Source organism: Adiantum capillus-veneris, chromosome 29, assembly GCF_014529385.1.
Source record: "Adiantum capillus-veneris isolate H3 chromosome 29, ASM1452938v2, whole genome shotgun sequence".
NCBI lineage: Eukaryota > Viridiplantae > Streptophyta > Polypodiopsida > Polypodiales > Pteridaceae > Adiantum > Adiantum capillus-veneris.
This window is the reverse complement of record NC_140959.1, coordinates 20536870-20555035: the sequence shown is the minus strand read 5'-3', so window position 1 is coordinate 20555035 and position 18166 is coordinate 20536870. Positions and strand designations below refer to the sequence as shown.

At 41.0% G+C, this 18166-nt stretch overlaps 1 protein-coding gene across 1 annotated transcript in view; it reads right to left on the bottom strand.

Moving 5' to 3' along the window:
- LOC147418864 (Transducin/WD40 repeat-like superfamily protein) overlaps nt 1-2562 on the bottom strand; it is a 75981-nt gene extending 73419 nt beyond the window's left edge. Inside the window, exon 1 of the mRNA XM_086506361.1 lies at nt 2017-2562. Within this exon, the coding sequence (XP_086362487.1) occupies nt 2017-2445 (429 nt within the window). The 5' untranslated portion in view covers nt 2446-2562. The remainder of the gene's footprint in view (nt 1-2016) is intronic.
- Between the last annotated feature and the right edge of the window lie 15604 nt (nt 2563-18166).

The following is an 18166-nucleotide window of genomic DNA, read 5'->3' as shown; positions in this document are numbered from 1 at the left end:
ATCAAGAAGAGTGTAACTAGTCACAATCGTGACACACAAAAGTGCCATATCACTTCTAATCTAACTTGACTGGACTTGACGGAAACCCTGCTATGGTGTAGCTTGTCCACGGACACATAGGGTTGGGATGTGTCATGTGACATGAGAGGAGGTTTGCTCGTGGTTGCAAACAAGATCATCACCTGATTCACCCTTTTCCGCTGCACCTTTGACATTGTTGTGATTGTGAGGGTTGACTCCTCCGACCAGTCGGTCTCTGTTGTCATCCACTAGGGCAATCCCTCACTAGATACCCCATCTCATGACATCTAAGGCATTGGTTCGGTCTGCTCGTAACTACAATCCTCTGCGAGTGTAACATCCCTTTCCACTCAAAAGTGATGATATCTAAAAAGAAAGTGGAAGGTGAGTAGCCACCTTTATAGATGGCACAGATGACTAGATCTATATTGAACACATGAATGGTATGTCAAAGATAGAACCCATAGGTCTCTACATGTTTGGCAACCAAAACATGCAAGCAACTCTAGAGAAGCTATTTTTACAAGAAATTTCGGGACCTCATGTGAAATACCACCCCTCTCTCTCTCTCTCTCTCTCTCTCTCTCTCTCTCTCTCTCTCTCTCTCTCTCTCTCTCTCTCTCTCTCTCTCTCTCTCTCTCTCTCAAGGAACTCTCTTAAGCAAAGAGCCAAAGAACTAAGTTGTAGCTCAACCAGGAAAGGAAGGGGTGTTTTAGATTAGTGTGAATCCTGGTCTTTGTCACGTTTATCATCCGTTGCGCCTAACATTCACAAAGCATGCACTAGCACATATCCTAATCCACATTGAATTTTGTATGACACTCATCAAACACTGACACTACATTCACATCTTAATCCACACTCAATGACACATGGATTTCATATTTACATTCTCATCTTCATCCGCGTTGGGCTTTAGTTGCTACATTAGACCCACATTGGATCTATCTAGTCATCACATCCAGGCCATACTCACCTCTGACGGATGTCATAGATGAATTAGAATCATCACCACCACCCTAGTGAGTTCCCTCTTGAATGTTGCAGCCTTTCTTCTCGTATTAGTCCTTAGGCAAAATACGGTCAATCTCACACCCCTATGACTATGCTAGAAAGACAACTATAAGACTTCCATTCACATTCCTATTGGTAAGTTATAGAGAGTGGATTAATTCTCCTTATGCCACACCAAACTCAACGATCAAATACCTAGGTTGAGCTCTACTAAGCGAAGCTCCTCTAATCTAACGTGTCAAAGACAAAATCTTTTTCACCGGATAATGTTCCATGTCATCCCCCTCCATTCCAAACTACAAAGAGGCTCACCGCTTAGTACACATCCAGCAATCTAGAAGATCCCTCTCTAAACCTGTCACGACCAAGTAGCTCGCTACCTGAATCACCTTTTTATCTTCTCCTATTGCAATATATGTTCTTTACCCATTTCTGATATGTACCTTTAGAAATTCTTGCAACCCCCATTAAGAGACTCAATCCTTTAAAAACTTGCCTTTTTATGACTGAGTTCTGAAAATCCTTGACATCAAGTGTTCACTCGCACTTATTATGCTTGTGCCTTCCCCTTCTTAGCTTCCTTTCTTTTGTGGCCTTGTCTTTGATCCAATTGATCCCTATATGTTGATGTTTATCACATGAGTTCCCCAATATTCAGTGGACTTACGTCTGACTTTAGAACTTTTAATTTAGCGAGATCCATTGGGTAGAAACAAATTTTGGCAGCTAACATTTAAGCAAACCAACCCCTACTCTTTTTGGTCTATTAATCAGAGGTGCATTGCAATAGCTAACAAAGTCTTGGTCCAAAGAATCGAAACCCTTGATGATGTAGGTCAACATGGAAATTGTTGGTGTGACTAGTCGGACTGTTACTTAAAGGGGAAACATTTTTAAAACAACATCGTGCTGTTTCCATTGAAATCTATAAGCAAATCTCAAATAGCCCAATAAAAAAAAAGGTTTAATGCTGAACTGTACCTGGGAAGGCTTGCTTCGATCCTCGAATGCCACAGGGAATATGCTAGAGAATTTGAGCAAAGAGCTGCCTGCAGATGATGGAGGAGGCAATGGGCCGCAAACTGCAAAGAAATTCAAATCAGGAGCCGGCAATTGTGCGTGCTGATGAAGCAGATTTGTTTGGAGTAGACTCTGAGGGGGGCTGATGCATTCTGAATTTGAATTTGCTAAAGAAACACAACTCCTACTCAAGGACTCTGTTTCAGAAAATAGAGTTGCCCTCAAATTCTGCTGTAAGGATGCGTCCGCGTATCCTGCTTGCGCAGTCACGCTCGCCTTAGAAGCATTCTCTGAGTGCGCCGTTCCATAGAGAACGCCTTTCTGGTGTTTCTCAACCCCTTCTGTTCGCCCTTTCCTTACCTCTGCTTCGCTGGTTATCAGCTCCTCCATGCTCCCGCATAGCAAGCACAACTGCAGCCCACAGGGTTTGAACTCAACGCGTTTGACAGACCTGCGTTTGTGAGGGAGGTTAAAAAACAAGGCGTACGGCGGGCCGTTTTCGGCGGCCTCTCTCTCCCTCTTTATCGCGTGCAAAGGTGCTTGTTTTTGTTTTGAACTTTAGCCTTCAGGTCGCAGATTGCGACACGTGTAAAGGGCTTCCCCTTCCGCCATATTATGTTAGTAGATAAATAAAACCTAGTTGTTTACACGTGCATCTGACTCATGAAAAATGATGGAGACTTTATCCAAATGACTTGGAAGTGTGTCAGCCTCCATTAGCTTGTTCATATCTCAATTGTATCATCAATGGTTGCAAAATTACACCGCGAAAGCAAAATACTTTACTAGCATTGGCTTAATTGCCAAAACACTGAGTAAATATGGAAATGCATGTAGAAAAATGCCACGCCTGTAACACACAACTAGAGCTTTGCATTTGTGTCTGCAGAGCCAAAGCTCAACGACCGTGTCACAAAGTACTTTTTAGAGGTCAAGAAATTGCCAAGCCAGAGCTCAATGACCATGTTGCAAAGTACTTTTCATTTTTCTTTTGTGCCCTACTAATGATAACATATTCACAATTCTGAGGATCAGTTTGAATGACAATGTCCTCCATATGGTAGGCTGCTCTCATCGAGAAACTTCATATTTGTTGAATCAAGTGCCATTTTTGGTCAGAAGGTACCACATTTGACATGCTGTAAACGAAAGTGTAAGATTAGGCATTTTAAACCTCACCTTTGTGGAGTAGTAGTTTCCAACTTGCTTCTACGCACTCCCTTTGCAATCATGGAATGACATTCTCCATACCATATGTTATATGGCGTCTCGAACCTGGCACAAATACCCATCAAGTCATCACCAAGGCAGCAGTAGGTATCATAGTCTCGTGACAATCAACACTCTGTAATTCTCACAAACTAGCTTTGAAATCTACAAATCACATTATGATCATATGTGTTGAGTCCACTTTCCAAGCTCTTCTCTTGCAATGCATGATGCCTATGGAACTTGTTCAATGAACTCTACAATCATCACAAAAACATAGCATTGTCCCCTTGAAAAAAACTCATTCTCAACCAAAAGAAGTATTTGATCGGCAAAAAGTTTTGGAAACTTGCTGGGAAGTCCATTTTGGAGGATAGTAAGTTATATTCTCTAGCGACAATGAGAGATAACTACAAACAAAGTTAAAACAACATGTCCGATGAGAAAGTTGAAACAGTACGATTAAGAGATAGAAAGAAGTGCTTCAAAGTGAAGAATCGTAATCCCAAGTGTATGAGAGCCCTTACCAATGTTGATGCTCTCTACTTCTATGAAAATTACCTTAACTTTCTTGCGATTTGTAGAGACACCCAAAGGTTGAAATATGTTCAAATACCACTACATAACACACACTAATGACTGACAAACACCTAGATCAAGAATCCTGGAAAATCTCAAATTCTCATAGTTACAAAGTTGTAGCAATCACCCACAACATGACATAACCAATAGCTCCATCAAGCACAAAAACTATTATCCCCCAAAAGAGGGTGTAGGTAACAATAAATGTTCTTATGCACATAGGCATGGACACATCAAATATGTCATATATATGAGCATACATCAATTCAAAAGTCTATGTAATGAGATTCCATTACAGTTGAAGAAGTAGCGTAGAATGAACCATAATTAATAGACAGATAGACAAAGTAGACACTAGCAATTTGTCAGTAAAAGTATCTAAGGAAATATGCTATAATCGTAGTTGTTGATGAGACAGCGAGAGAGAGCTGAAAGTTTTTTGTACGTCTACAAAAAGCCTAAAAGACATATGACACTAGAAAATTGCATTACTGACAACTATCATATGATTCAATATTGAGTGCAAAAAATGCAAAAGACTAAGTTAACAAATGCTAAAATGTAAAGTAGCAAGTGAATCAGTAGAGAGAGTCGATAGGATATCTCCCAAAGCCCGACCACCTCGTTGGGCTACTGGGAATAGGAAGATATTCCTGATGAATGTAAGGTGCAATACCTACAATTTATTTATGTGATGTATCAAAAACAAAAACGTAGGAATGTGAGATAATTAATCGGTAACGTTTTTTTCACCAAAATTTTACTTGTTTTGGCAATGAAAGTAATTCAAAATGTCTTCCCTATGTGACGGGATGGCATTATTTAGCTACTATGTTTACCGAAGCAGTTACAATCAATGCACCAAAAAAATTGGCAAATATTCAGATACCAGAAAGAGTTAGTTGCATACGTGTAATCATGTCTGATTTAAGTAGAACAACATCTCACCTATTATGGCTCGGGGCCTTTCCTAGCGAATATCAATGCATCAATCTCCTTCTTTGTAAAGAATGATGGCATGGATGAATTGATGGTAAACATATTAGTGACATGGTTTGTGGGAGGAACGAGGGCATCAAGGTCTACTTATCTTTGTAGCTTTGTCGAAGACATTCCCATAAGCTAAAAAATGACGTGTCTCGAGAACCTCCTTAGAGTTGCTGCTCTGAAGAACTTTATTGCATGCATATGGATGGGTCCTCACCTTTGTGGAATAGTAGTTTCCAACTTGCTTCTTTTTGCATTGAAATGCACTCCCTTTGCAATCATGGAATGACATTCTCCATACTTGTCGACCCCTTAATCTGCTGGATAGGAGCCCATCTCATCAGCAAGATTATTCTAGAAAAAACCAAATATCATCAACCTGAAATAATAGTCTAAATACATATAACCTTAGGCTAAGGTCAATTTGTTGTTTAAATCAAATCAAATAACCATAACCTGTAATAATACCATTGTTGGCATTAGGGTTGCAGAGAAACACACACAGCTTGGAGAAGACGAAGGAAGCTCAAGGCACACAATTGAGAGTGTATTACTTAGTGTGCAATGGAAAGATAGATAGCCCTAGAGTGATGGGCGTATATACAATGCACGGGGGGAAAAACCTCCTAAAGAGGGGGAAAAATGCCCTTGCGGTCCTAGTGTGTTCACACACATCACTACCACATGTATATGGTAACAAATCCCCCCGGAGTGATGTGGTGAACGAGAGCTGGCACATGAGTAAAGGGAAGTGCCATGCCCTAAGGACATGATCAGTCCACAAAGGGGAGTAAGCCCAAAGCTTTGCGGAAAGGTTCGAGCTTCTCACGAGACAATGCCTTTGTGAAAAAATCTGCAACGTTGTCATGTGTTCGCACATAAGCCAAGCTGATCTCTCCTGCTGAGAGCCTCTCCTTGACATAGTGGTAATGCACCTCAATGTGCTTTGTGCGAGCATGAAAAGCTGGGTTCCTTGCAACTGCCAATGCGCTATGACTGCCAGTGTAGATAGTGTTGGCAGTGTCCTGTCCAACACCCAAATCAACCATAAGGCGTCTGAGCCATACACACTCAACCGTAGCTGTGAAGACTGCCCTGTACTTAGCCTCAGAACTCGAAGTGTCCACAGTAGGTTGCTTCTTGCTCAACCATGATATACATGAACTACCAAGCATGAAACAAAAACCACTTGTGGACACTCGCGTGTCAAAACAACCAGCCCAATCTGAGTCCGAAAAAGCATGTAAGTCTGGCGGCAATGATCCCCCCTTGGGATAAAACAAGCCAAGATGTAAAGTGCCACTAAGGTAGCGAAAAATCCTCTTGACAGCCTGCCAATGCTTAGACCCTGGGCTATACATAAATCTGCTGACGTGTGAGACTGCAAACTGAATATCCGGCCTCATGTTGCATACATAAATGAGGCAGCCAACATCAGTTTTGTAAAGAGTGACATCAGCAGGATCGCCAGCATCATGTAGACTCAACTTCAAACGTGATTCCATGGGAGTGGCAATAGGTTTGCAATCCTCAAGTCCAAACTTACATAGCAATGTCTCTATGTAACTTTTCTAACACAAGGCAATACCACCATCACACTGCTTAAATTGTATACCCAAGTAATGATGCAACAGTCCCAAATCTTTCATCTTGAAAGTAGCATTCAAATCAGCCTTAAATTCAGCAATATGTCTCTCATTTGGTCCAGTGATTAGCAAATCATCGACATAAAGAACCACAATGAGAAGTACATCACCCTCACGCTTTACATACAATGTGCTTTCTGTTGGACTTACGAAAGACTTGTTTGACCAAATGAGTGTCAGCTTTCTCATACCAAGCACGAGGAGATTGCTTCAACCCATACAAAGCCTTCTTACATCTGCACACTTTGTCCTCTTGTCCTTTCTTGACAAAACCGCGAGGATGTCACCATTCAAGAAAGCAATAGCAATGTCTGATTAATGTACATCCCAACCAAAATGAGCTGCCAATGCACATAGAAAATGCATAGTAGTCATACGACAAGTGGGAGCAAAAGTCTCTTCATAATCTAAGCCTTTTTGCTGTGCATAACCCTTTGCAACAAGTCGAGCCTTATGGCGATCGATCTCACCATCCGGCTTGCGTTTCAACTTGTAAACCCACTTCATACCAATGGCCTTTTTGCGAGGAGGAAAATCACATAAAGTCCATGTGTCATTTTCTATAAGTGCATTATATTCTTATTGCATGGCAGCCATTCAATTTTCTGAATTTTGTGCTTCATCAAAAGACAGAGGCTCCTCAACACCATGTAAGCTAGACGCAGGCAAAGCATAACAATCTGATGCATAAGATGCATGGCGAGAGCTTGAACGAGTACGACTAGACAAAGGTGCATCCAATTTACTGTCACGCAAAGTGTGCACCAACCATTTTGGCATACCTCTAGCCTGCTCATTTTCAGCCCTTTCCTCATCAATTACATCATGTACATCTGCATCAGTAATAGACTGATCTGTAACATTTTCAGAAAGCCCCATAGGCTGTACATTTGCCTCATTGGAACTTACATTCGTATTTCCACCACTGAAAAGAGGCAACAAAGTGTCATAAATGTCCTGTGAGCTTACATTACTGTCTCTAGTACATGACAGCAAAGGATGAACAGAATCTTCCACAAACACTACATCCCGTGAAACCAGAATACGTTTTGTTTACGGATGATACAACCTGTAAACTTTGCTTTCAGCACTATAACCAACAAAAATACATTTGACAGCCTTATCATCCAATTTTCTGTGATGTGTTTGTGGCATATGCCAAACATCCAAAAACACGCATGTGCTCAATAGAAGGCTTTCTATCATGCCATGCTTCATATGGAGTAATAGACTGCAAAGCTTTCGTGGGACGCATGTTTAGTACATAAGTGGCACACATGATGGCCTCAAGCCAAAAAGAATGCGGCAAAGCTTGACTTTTGACCATACATCGTGCCATTTCCATAAGTGACCTGTTTTTCCTCTCCGTAACACCATTTTGCTGAGGCGTATAAGGCACTGTACATTGGTGTTTTATCCCACGACTAGCCAGAAATGCATTAAAGTCATGAGACATATACTCCCCCCCTTGATCGGAATAGAGGGTGCCCATAGTACATTTCGATACATTTTCAGCCATAGCCAAAAATTGTTTGAAGCACATAAAAACTTGGGACTTCGCTTTAAGCGGAAATACCCATGCATGCCTGGAGTAATCATCAATGAAAGTCACAAAGTAAAGGTAATTGCCCAAGGACGGAGTTTGCATGGGCCCACAAACATCACTATGCACAAGCTGCAGGTTGCCCTAACTGAACCATCCTTTGGAAACTTTGAATGCTGCATCTTACCCAAAATACATCCTTCACAAACATGTTTGACAGGTGCTTCAAGAGGCGGCAAAGAAGCAACCATATCAGATTTCTGTAAACGCAGCAAACTGACAAAATTCAGATGACCAAAACGTGTAATGGAAATGGCCTATGAACTTTGAGAGTAGCGGAATTAGGAAATTAGGTGAAGCACTTTTAAGAGATTACTTTGTGAGCATAGCGGGTGAACTTAATTGATAGTAGCAACATAAACATGGTACTTAGTTAACTTGGCATGAACAATACTTTTGCAAGAGAGAGAGTTTAGAGAATATGACAATAGTTGAGGACCGGATTCATATGAAGCCGGTCCCCCCTCCAATAGGCATTTGTATTATAGTTTGTCCCATCAAGAGAGACTTGGTACAATACAATCTTTGTGTTCCTTGTGACCTTGGTGATGCAATGAAGATGGAAAGATTCATGCATCACAAACATAACATAACATAAACTTGAAGAAAGCATTAACTATCCCAAGCCTCAGTCCCAAGGCCTCAAACACCTTTGAAGGTGGAGAGAGCTAGCGGGGAATGAGGATAGGGAAGAGGAAGAAGAAACATTCCATAGGAGAAGAAGTAGTTCCTCACTTATCATTACTCTTCTTGCTAGCATACATAATAGCATAGTAATGGAGATGGAGAAGATGGAAAGCTTAAGCATTGAAGCATGACTCTTGGTTGGATTTGCATTCCATAGCCAAGAGTGTTGGTGTAGGCTTTCACTCTCACAAGCTTGGAGAAGGAGGTGGTGTTCCTCAACTTTCACCAAGTGAGAATGGTGTCTCCAATGAGTGTGTGTGATGGTGTATATCCCCCTAGCACCCCCCTTTCTTGCTTTGGGCGAAAATTCTACTTGCTACAAGCTCATTGGACCCCTCTCCCCTTAGCCAATCACATCCAGCATGCAGTCAAGCATATGGGTAGTCTTTTGACAAGTGTCCTCCTTACCCCTTAGAGAGAGAGAGCTTGAAAATATCTAGATATTTGTTAGGTGGAAGTGAAAGCTCATTGGACCCCTCTTTAGCCAACCAATAGTGAGAGTCTGACATGTGTCCCATGTGCTCTTTTAGAATTCCCCTAACTTTGAGATTTTTATGCATAGCAAGTTTCTCAAGCAACTTCCTCATTAAGTGAGTAGGTTCTCTTTTTGACTCAAGCTTCTTACCCCCCATGCATAGGAAGCTTCTCAAGCAACTTCCTCATTAAATGTGACAAGTACCTCAAGTACCTTAGTCATCAAGCATGACAAGCACCTTACATGGAGTTCCCACCTCAAGCACAGCCCTAGCTTGCCTAAGTTTAGGTCGGGTTCCCACCTCAAGCACAGCCCTAGCTTGCCTAAGTTTAGATCGGGTTCCCACCTCAAGAACAACCCTAGCTTGCCTAAGGTTCTCACCTCAAGCACAACCCTAGCTTGCTTAAGGTCAAAAGGACTTTTAACACTAACCATTGGAGGTCTTTAATGAAGCTAACCCTAAGGTTTTTTAAGCTTCATTAGTTAACCTTGCTCTTTGGCAGACCATCTCTCATTTGGGCCCCTTTACCATTGGCCCCGTGTTGAGATAGATCCGTAAGCACATGTCTATATTCTAACCCTTGTTCCCGTTTATTATCCCATATTAAATGATCAGTTTGATATGAGAAAATCATTTGGGTTGGTTAGATATTAGATATTTGATGACAAAACGTGCATGCCAAAGTTTTGCATCTGAAATAGCCCTTGAATCCGCAATTGCATTTGCAAAATTTTGTCCGCACTTGTTATACAAAGTGAGCTTATACAGCCCACGGCACAAAAGACCAGATGCAACAATTTCATCACCAAAATTGAGATCATGAACTGTACATTTGTCATCCACAAATTTGACTACAAGTCCAAGTCTAGCAAGTGCAAATATATACAGACAAAAGATTCTTCTTGGTCCCAGATACATAAAGCACATCAACAAGTGTGAAAGAACTACCATTTGCAGCAGTAAGCACAATCTTTCCAACTCCCTGAACTGGATAAGAGGCATTGTTGGCACAAGTGACTGAATGTCCATGAGGGACAGACTCGAGAGAGGTGAACAATTCACGATGTGAGGTAATGTGCTTTGTAGCACCACTGTCGAAATACCACACATGTGAATCTGCAACAACTGACATGCATGCATCATGGACAACAGGATTGTAAGTGCACTCTACACTAAAAGCCCATTCTGCATCAACATCAACATCACAATCTCCTTTCACAGAAGACTCAACAATGGCTGCATTTGTAGTGGAACCACAACATTTGCAGTGGAACCACCCTCTTTCTTCTTCGCCTCTTTGGCCTTCAACTTAGGACATTGCTTGATCAACTGATCATTAGCTTTACAATAATGGCAACGCATCTTCTTTTTTCCCTTATCACAAGAATTTCCAGATGAATTGCTGCTAGCAGTAGCATTAGGAACAAAAAAATTTCCGCTCGCAGCAGAACCATAAGAAGTGGTTGCATTGCGGTTACCACCTTTTCTTTGAGAAGCAATAAAAGCCTGTTCAACTGCACGCTGCCTAGTCCTGTTTTTTATGGAAAGTGACTCTTGCAATAGCAATATGCATAATGCATCAAACTTGACAATTTTAGGATATTCTTGGGTCATAAGTCTCCAAGTACTAGCAAAAGTCTGGTAAGAATCTTGTAAGGCATCAAGAACAGTCTGCACAAGGGGACTATCTAAAATGACTTCACTTGCAGAAATAAGTTGCTCATTGATATCCTTGACACCAGCAAGGAAAGTGTCCATATCATCTTCCTCATGCATAATCTTCGACTCCAGCTCTTTACATAGCAAAGCAATTTTAGCCTCATTGCGACTTGCATAAAGACCATCCAATATATCCCAAGCCTGTTTTGCAGATTTTGCTGAACGAATGTGAGGAACAATGGTGCACTTCACAAACAACGCAATCAATGCATGAGCCTACACATCCTTTACATCCCAGCGAGATTGTTTTGCCATAGGCAAAACAACTCTAATAGCAGCAATGGTTGCAGCAAGACCTGCCGCATCCTCAACATCGCCTGCATCCTCAGAACCAGGACGTACATCAATGACCTGCACAATATTCTAGACGCCCTTTGACACAAGAACATGTTGCATCATGTAAGCCCACATAGGGTAATCGTCCCCATCCAATTTGTCCTCAGCAGCAGCAAACATCTTGAACACATCTGTGTTGTTGTCAGCCATGGTAAATGCTGCTACCCGAAAAGAGGAGGAACAAAGCGGGAACAACATGTGCTATATAGCACAAAACATAGAAGACTGTAAGGCACCTGTTATGCAAAAAACGACACTGATAGAAATTCTGCACAAAATGACAAAATAGCATGTGCAATACTTTCTATACTGGAAACGAAGGCTGAAATGAGCCCGAATAAAAAATCCAAGCATGCTAAGCTCTACAAGCTTACCCAAAATTTTACTCGACCTGCAAATGCTTGCCAAAGCTCAAAGAAATCGGAGAAAGTGAGCAGGTGTGTGCTGGAGCAGCTGGCGACTAAGCCCAGGAGGACGCAACCTGCTCTGATACCACTTGTTGGAATTAGGGTTGCAGAGAAATGCACACGGCTTGGAGAAGACAAAGGAATCTCAAGGCACACAACTGAGAGTATATTACTTAGTGTGCAATGGAAATATAGATAGCCCTAGAGTGATGGGCGTATATACAATGCACGGGGGGAAAAACCTCCTAAAGAGGGAAAAAATGCCCCGGCGGTCCTAGTGTGTTCACACACATCACTACCACATGTATATGGTAACAACCATCTATATGGAGACATCCTCACAATGCGAACCTTAATGAGCTTAGACATGTACAATTATTTACTGATGTGTTTGACATATTATACAAATGCATATTAAGGATACACACAAATATAAGTTGTGCTAGTTCGTGCTATTATTGATAGCATGTAGAGTGCATGTGCCTATAAAAAGAGAGCCATGTTTGGAGGGACTAACAAGCTGGGCTCCCTATCTACAACAGAATCTTTTAAGTTACATAATCTTCACTTTGCAAAATTTGCATGGTGAAAGTGGGCATGCAAATTGGGCCATTCATATAATCATAGTAAACAATTCAACATAACTGTTAATATGGTCAAGATTTTGAATTGAATGCGTTTGAGTTTTTTAGCACGTATTCAAAACATGCTCGAATCCTAAAAGCCGTAATTTGCAGTATAAGCACTCCAATCGTCATCAATAAATTTATACCATACCTTGAGATCTTATAGTGGCAACAAAAATACAAGCGTTGAAAATGCATATGTCGGCCAACTTAAAAGCACCAAGGTTTCCAATGTTGATGAGCTTCCAAAGTTCTATCCAGCCATATACCCAATTTACAACAAACATGTTGATCAAATGAGGTATATCCAGATAGTGGATCAGATAAGGGACTGGTACGAATAGAGCAAGGCCCTATGGGTGGCTTGGAAATCCGTCCTTAGCGACACTGAACAGAAAAGTACAGTTATAGAACTCAAGGATTATATGATCAATTTCAGAGGCATGATGACTCAATGGAAATCACAAATCAACCTTTTGATCAAATATACAAACGAGCTTCTATAATTGCGTGTAGAGGCATCAAAGATTTTGGAAAAGGAACTTGCTAAGAAAGCCAGCTATGAACCCCAATTCAAGAAAATGGCTAAAATCCTTTTCAAAACTAGAACTAATGCCAATCAACCAGATCTAGTTGGATGGATCCACACAACATCCATCTGTCTCAACATAAGGTAGCAAGGGCAAGGCTAACCAAAGGCAAGAAGACTTTATACGACCCCAACACGAAGACTTGGCATGCACTCACACCTTATGAGGTGAAGATGCTTACTAAAAGAAGGGAGAAACTGGAGCAGGAGGCTATATACCAAAATCATTAAGCACAACTTCCTCATTCCAAAGCACACTCAACATCTCATGTTGTTTCAAATATGTGCTCCTATAGAGGCTATTCTAACGATCATTTCATGTAGATTAGTGCGCACATGCAACCTTTGTCTTTGGAGTCCCATATCCATACTAGCAATGGCACCACCCTATGGATGCTCCATTAAAAAAATCTCATCCAAGTCACCATTCAAGAAAGCATTCTTTAAATTCATTTGTTTCAACACCCATCCTAAAGTTGTAGCCACTACTATAAACACATGAATGGTAGTCATCTTAGCTACTACAAGGGTGAATGTTTCCTCATACTCAATCCCATAAGATTGTGCATAAACCTTGGCCACAAGACTTGCTTTGTTCCTGCTCACACTACCATGCTTCATATTGTAGACCCATTTGCATCCAATTGCCTTCTTCCCTCTGTTAGTGGCACCAACTCCCATGCTCCTTTTGCATTGAGATCAACAATCTCGTCATCCATAGATTGCCACCATTTTGCATATGTATGACACTTGTGAAATTCATTGAGACACTCAGTCTCTGTCTTTTGCCTACGGGAGAGGTTACAATTTACAAGTTTCTTGTTGGACATAGGCACATAACTTTTACAAAATGGCGATTGTGCAATGCTAGACCAATGAGATAGCAAGGTATGGCCATGAAAAATTGCAAGAGTAGGGAAAGCCCCCTACTTGATATCCCTGGAAAGTTTCATGGCTATCGTTGATCGTCTGGATAGTCAGAGGCGGCTGGAACGCCAATTTTTTGCCATTAGGTCCTTGGCAAGCCCAATAGTAAAAAAATGGTGATTGTGTAATGCCACACCGACAAGACGACAAAGGATTGCTAAAAAATCTTTGCAAGAGTGAAGAAAGTACCCTACTCCCTACCCTTGCAAAGTTTCATGGCGATCGCTAACCGTCTCGATGATCAGGGGCAGGGAAAGCATCCTACTTCATCTCGTTGGTGTGGCACTGCACAATCGCCAATTTTTTACCATTGGTCTCAACTTCTAATGGCTACATGGGTGTCAAAAGAGTCATGTCTACTATTGTTGGTCTTCCACTATTGTTGGTCTTCCCTTTCTTGGACAAATATCACAACGCCTTAACATCATCCATCATAGTCTGCCACCATAGTCTTGCCTTATAATCTTCTTATAAGTGATATTAGTGGAAAAATTTATCCAAAGTTTCCACTATGAGCTTTTGTAATCACTTGCATTCTCCCTTGCATAGGCACACACCGTCAAAGAACCCCATCAATTCTAAATCTGTACAAAGCTCCTCCGATGTCTTTAGACTCTTCGAAATCAATGCCTTCTTATTTTTCTAGGACCAGTATCCTCCATACTGAAGGAAATCATACACATCTTGCCATTTTGGATATGGTCCATCCACTATATTGAATTCTGAAACAATTCGGCGTCTACTTGTTCATCTCACATTGATATCTCTAAGAATTATTTTGTATTCCTTGATAAAAAGTCGGCACCACAATGAGTTTTACCTACCTTATAGAAGATTCTAAACTAAAACTCCATTAGGAACATCATCCATCTTATCAATCTCCCTTGAATAATCATTTGTTGATCAGAAACAGAAGAGCATGATGATCTACATAAAGTGAAATATTTTTTTCAATAGATAATGTCTGAACTTTGTTGCACTAAAATCCATTCCCAGTGCCTCCTTATCGATTGTGGAATATCCTTGTTCAACTATACTGAACCGATGATTGGTGAAGTAGATTGTGTAGTCTGTCTTTCCATGAGACTGGGCCAATATCGTTCCCATTGCCATTCCAGATACATCCACATGCACATGGAAAGTAATGTCCTAGTCTTGTTGAAGAAGGATCGGCTTCCTATTGATCACCTCCTTCTTCGCATTCTAGGGTCCAAATGAACTTCTTGCCCTTCTTAGTCAATTCATATAGAGAAATGCTTTGTTGCAAACATGTGACTGAATTGTCGATAGAAATTGACATGCCCCAAAAATGAGCTCAGTTCAGATAGAGGAAACTTGCTTCACATTCTAGGGTCCAAATGAATTTCTTCCCCTTCTGAGTCAATTCATATAGAGGAATTGCCTTTGTTGCAAACATGTGAATGAATTATCGATAGAAATTGACATGCCCCAAAAATGAGCTCAGTTATAATACAATCATTGGTGCTCTCGCCTTTGAACACATTCAATCTTATCATATGCCATCTCAATACCATTTCTAGAGACAACGTGTCCTAGAAGCTGGCCTTTCCATACCATGAACATTGACTTAAATGGGTTCAAACAGATTCTCTTCTCTTTGCACCTTTCAAAAACCATTTCCAAAAACAACTGATGCATATCTTTAGTTGAGAAGATTGTGAAGTCATCCATAAAAATAGCCAAAAACTTAGAGCTCACTGAAGATCCACATCATACATCTCTAAAAGGTTGTTGGAGTAGTAAATAACCCAAATGTTATTACTAGGTTGTTACCTTTGAGCATCATCCTTATTATTTTTTGTTTTGGGTTATGGGCCGGGCCTTTCAGTCCCGTAGGTTTATGGTCTAGGGCTGGTGATCGCCGATGAGAGGCGCACTAGACTACGCACCAAACTTGTGTAGTGCTGATTGGCCAAATATGGGCACCAGTATGTGAAAGGGATGGACCCATAGATAAGGATTGTAAAGCTAGCCGAGCTTGTTGATCCCGTAGGTTTATGGTCTAGGGCTGGTGATCGCCAATGAGAGGTGCACTAGACTATGCACCAAACTTGTGTAGTGCTAATTGGCCGAATGTGGGTTCCCATATGTGAAAGGGACATACCCATAGATAAGGATTGTAAAGCTAGTCTTTTGCTCATTTTAAACGTACGAAGCTTTCTCTTGCCTTATCCTCTTAAATGTCTGTCTGTGAGTGGGGGGGGGGGGGGGGGGGGGGGGGAGAGAGAGAGAGAGAGAGAGAGAGAGAGAGAGAGAGAGAGAGAGAGAGAGAGAGAGAGAGAGAGAGAGAGAGAGAGAGAGAGCGAGCATAGGTGATTGAGCAGTGATGAGCACGAAAAAAATGAGGAGGATGGTCAGCAGCGGCAACTTCTTCCTCTTGATGAGCACAAGGATTCCCTCATCAACAACAACGTAGGAGGTAAGTGCACTGATTGTGTGCTTGCAGCCCTTGTGGCTCGTACACAGTGTTGAGAAAGTTCTTTGCAGTTTACACTTTTGGTGTCGTTGCCGGGGAACCACTCTTCGCCAAGCTCCCACCGCAGCCTGCATTCTGTGCTGAGTTTTTTTTGCATGTTGGAAAGGTCAGGAAGTATGTGTGTGTGCTGTCTGTGTATGAAAATTTGGATGCAGAGATGTTAGGAAATCTACTCGTTTATTGTCAGTATAGGATGTGCTTCATCTCTATTCACTTTTTTTTGCATGTCAATGATAGGTTATTCTTTCTGCAAATCTAGCAGTGTTAAGGTACGGTAATTTTTGTTTTTTTGTAAATGTAAGTTTTGTTGAGGTCAAAGCCGAAAAAGGCCAACAAAAAAGAGAAAGAAAAAAGAAAAACAAAAAACAAAAACGCCCTCTAAGTGGTTGTGATTTTTGAATTGACAAAAAAAACGAGGCAAGAAAAAGAAATGGCCTCGGCCTCGATCTTGATTTTTATATATAGGAAGTAAGGTCCTCCATAACTTCCTTTCAAGTGAAGGAATAGTGTGTCTCATGTTATATATATACCCCACCTCTCAAGGGGAAAAGGAAGCATGTGGGATCTAGGCTTCCCCTTTTCCCTCCACTAGCTTCCTTTAGACTTTCCCTCTTATGCCTACACGCCCAGGGAGGTAGATTCACCTTTTACTTCTCATGTAGACACCTATACTCCCCAAGAGTGTCCTGTCGCAATATCCTACCCCCTGCATTTACTAGAGACCATACAAAGCCATCACCGTTTGAAGTTCGACTACCCAATGGAAGGAACCTTGCTAAAGTACAAGAGGTCGAACAATATATGCAAGCAGCTAGGGAAAGGGAAATTGAGAGCCTATGTATAATAGAACAATGTGGAGCCATGAAAGCAAAGGCCCCTATGACAACAATCATGCCAGTCAAGAAATCGAGTGCTCCCAAATTAGCAATCACTGAGGGTCAGACCATAGGGAGCCATAATGACTCCACTTCAAGGGGAACCTCCAACATGCCAAGCTGAGAGGGGGTATTTCTCAATGAAAATTGGGAGTAAACAAATGGAAGCTAGATTGTGAGTGAAACAAAAATCTTGACAATGCAATATAGACTAAAGGGTTGTAGCATCTTTTTTCTACCTTTGTGTTGGTAAAGACAACACCCCAATCTAAAGATTTGTGTTGCAACTCATGCTCAAGTAGATTGCACAACTTTCTTATTTACACAAAGATACTCTGTTTCTTGCTCTTGCACACTTTGAAAATAAGCCAATAGAAAAAGGGATTTAAAAAGAATGCATCCTATTGTGCTTATAAAAAAACTCAGAGTTGTGCTCCATCTCAAAAATTATAGAGCTATTATGGTTGGTCATATAATTGCCAAAATTTATGTTGTCTTTGAGGAAGATATGCCAAGGCGAGGGGAAAGAGGGGATAGCTTTAGGAAAGTGGGCTTTAGAAAATCTTTCTTTGCCTCATTGTGTGTTGTTTCATCGATCAAAGTGATAGAAAAGGGGATTATGCTACTTTTGAGATAATGCTGAGTTTTGTTCTCAAAGATATTTCTTTTTTATTTCCTTAAATTATACTGTCTTTTATATATTACATAAAATGGAATTTTAATGGAACCACATGTAGCAAGATGCCCAATTTTACGTACCTCACCTCATTGCTCACTTGAAACTTTGTTTATTATGGATTTGCAAGATTTCTCACAATAAGAAAGTTATCATAGTTCCAACCATTTCTAGAGCTTGGATTTTCTTTTCTTGATAGCCTCATGAATCACCAGCAAACAATGACTAAATGTGCTATATATACGAGAATCACTACACACTTTCCATCC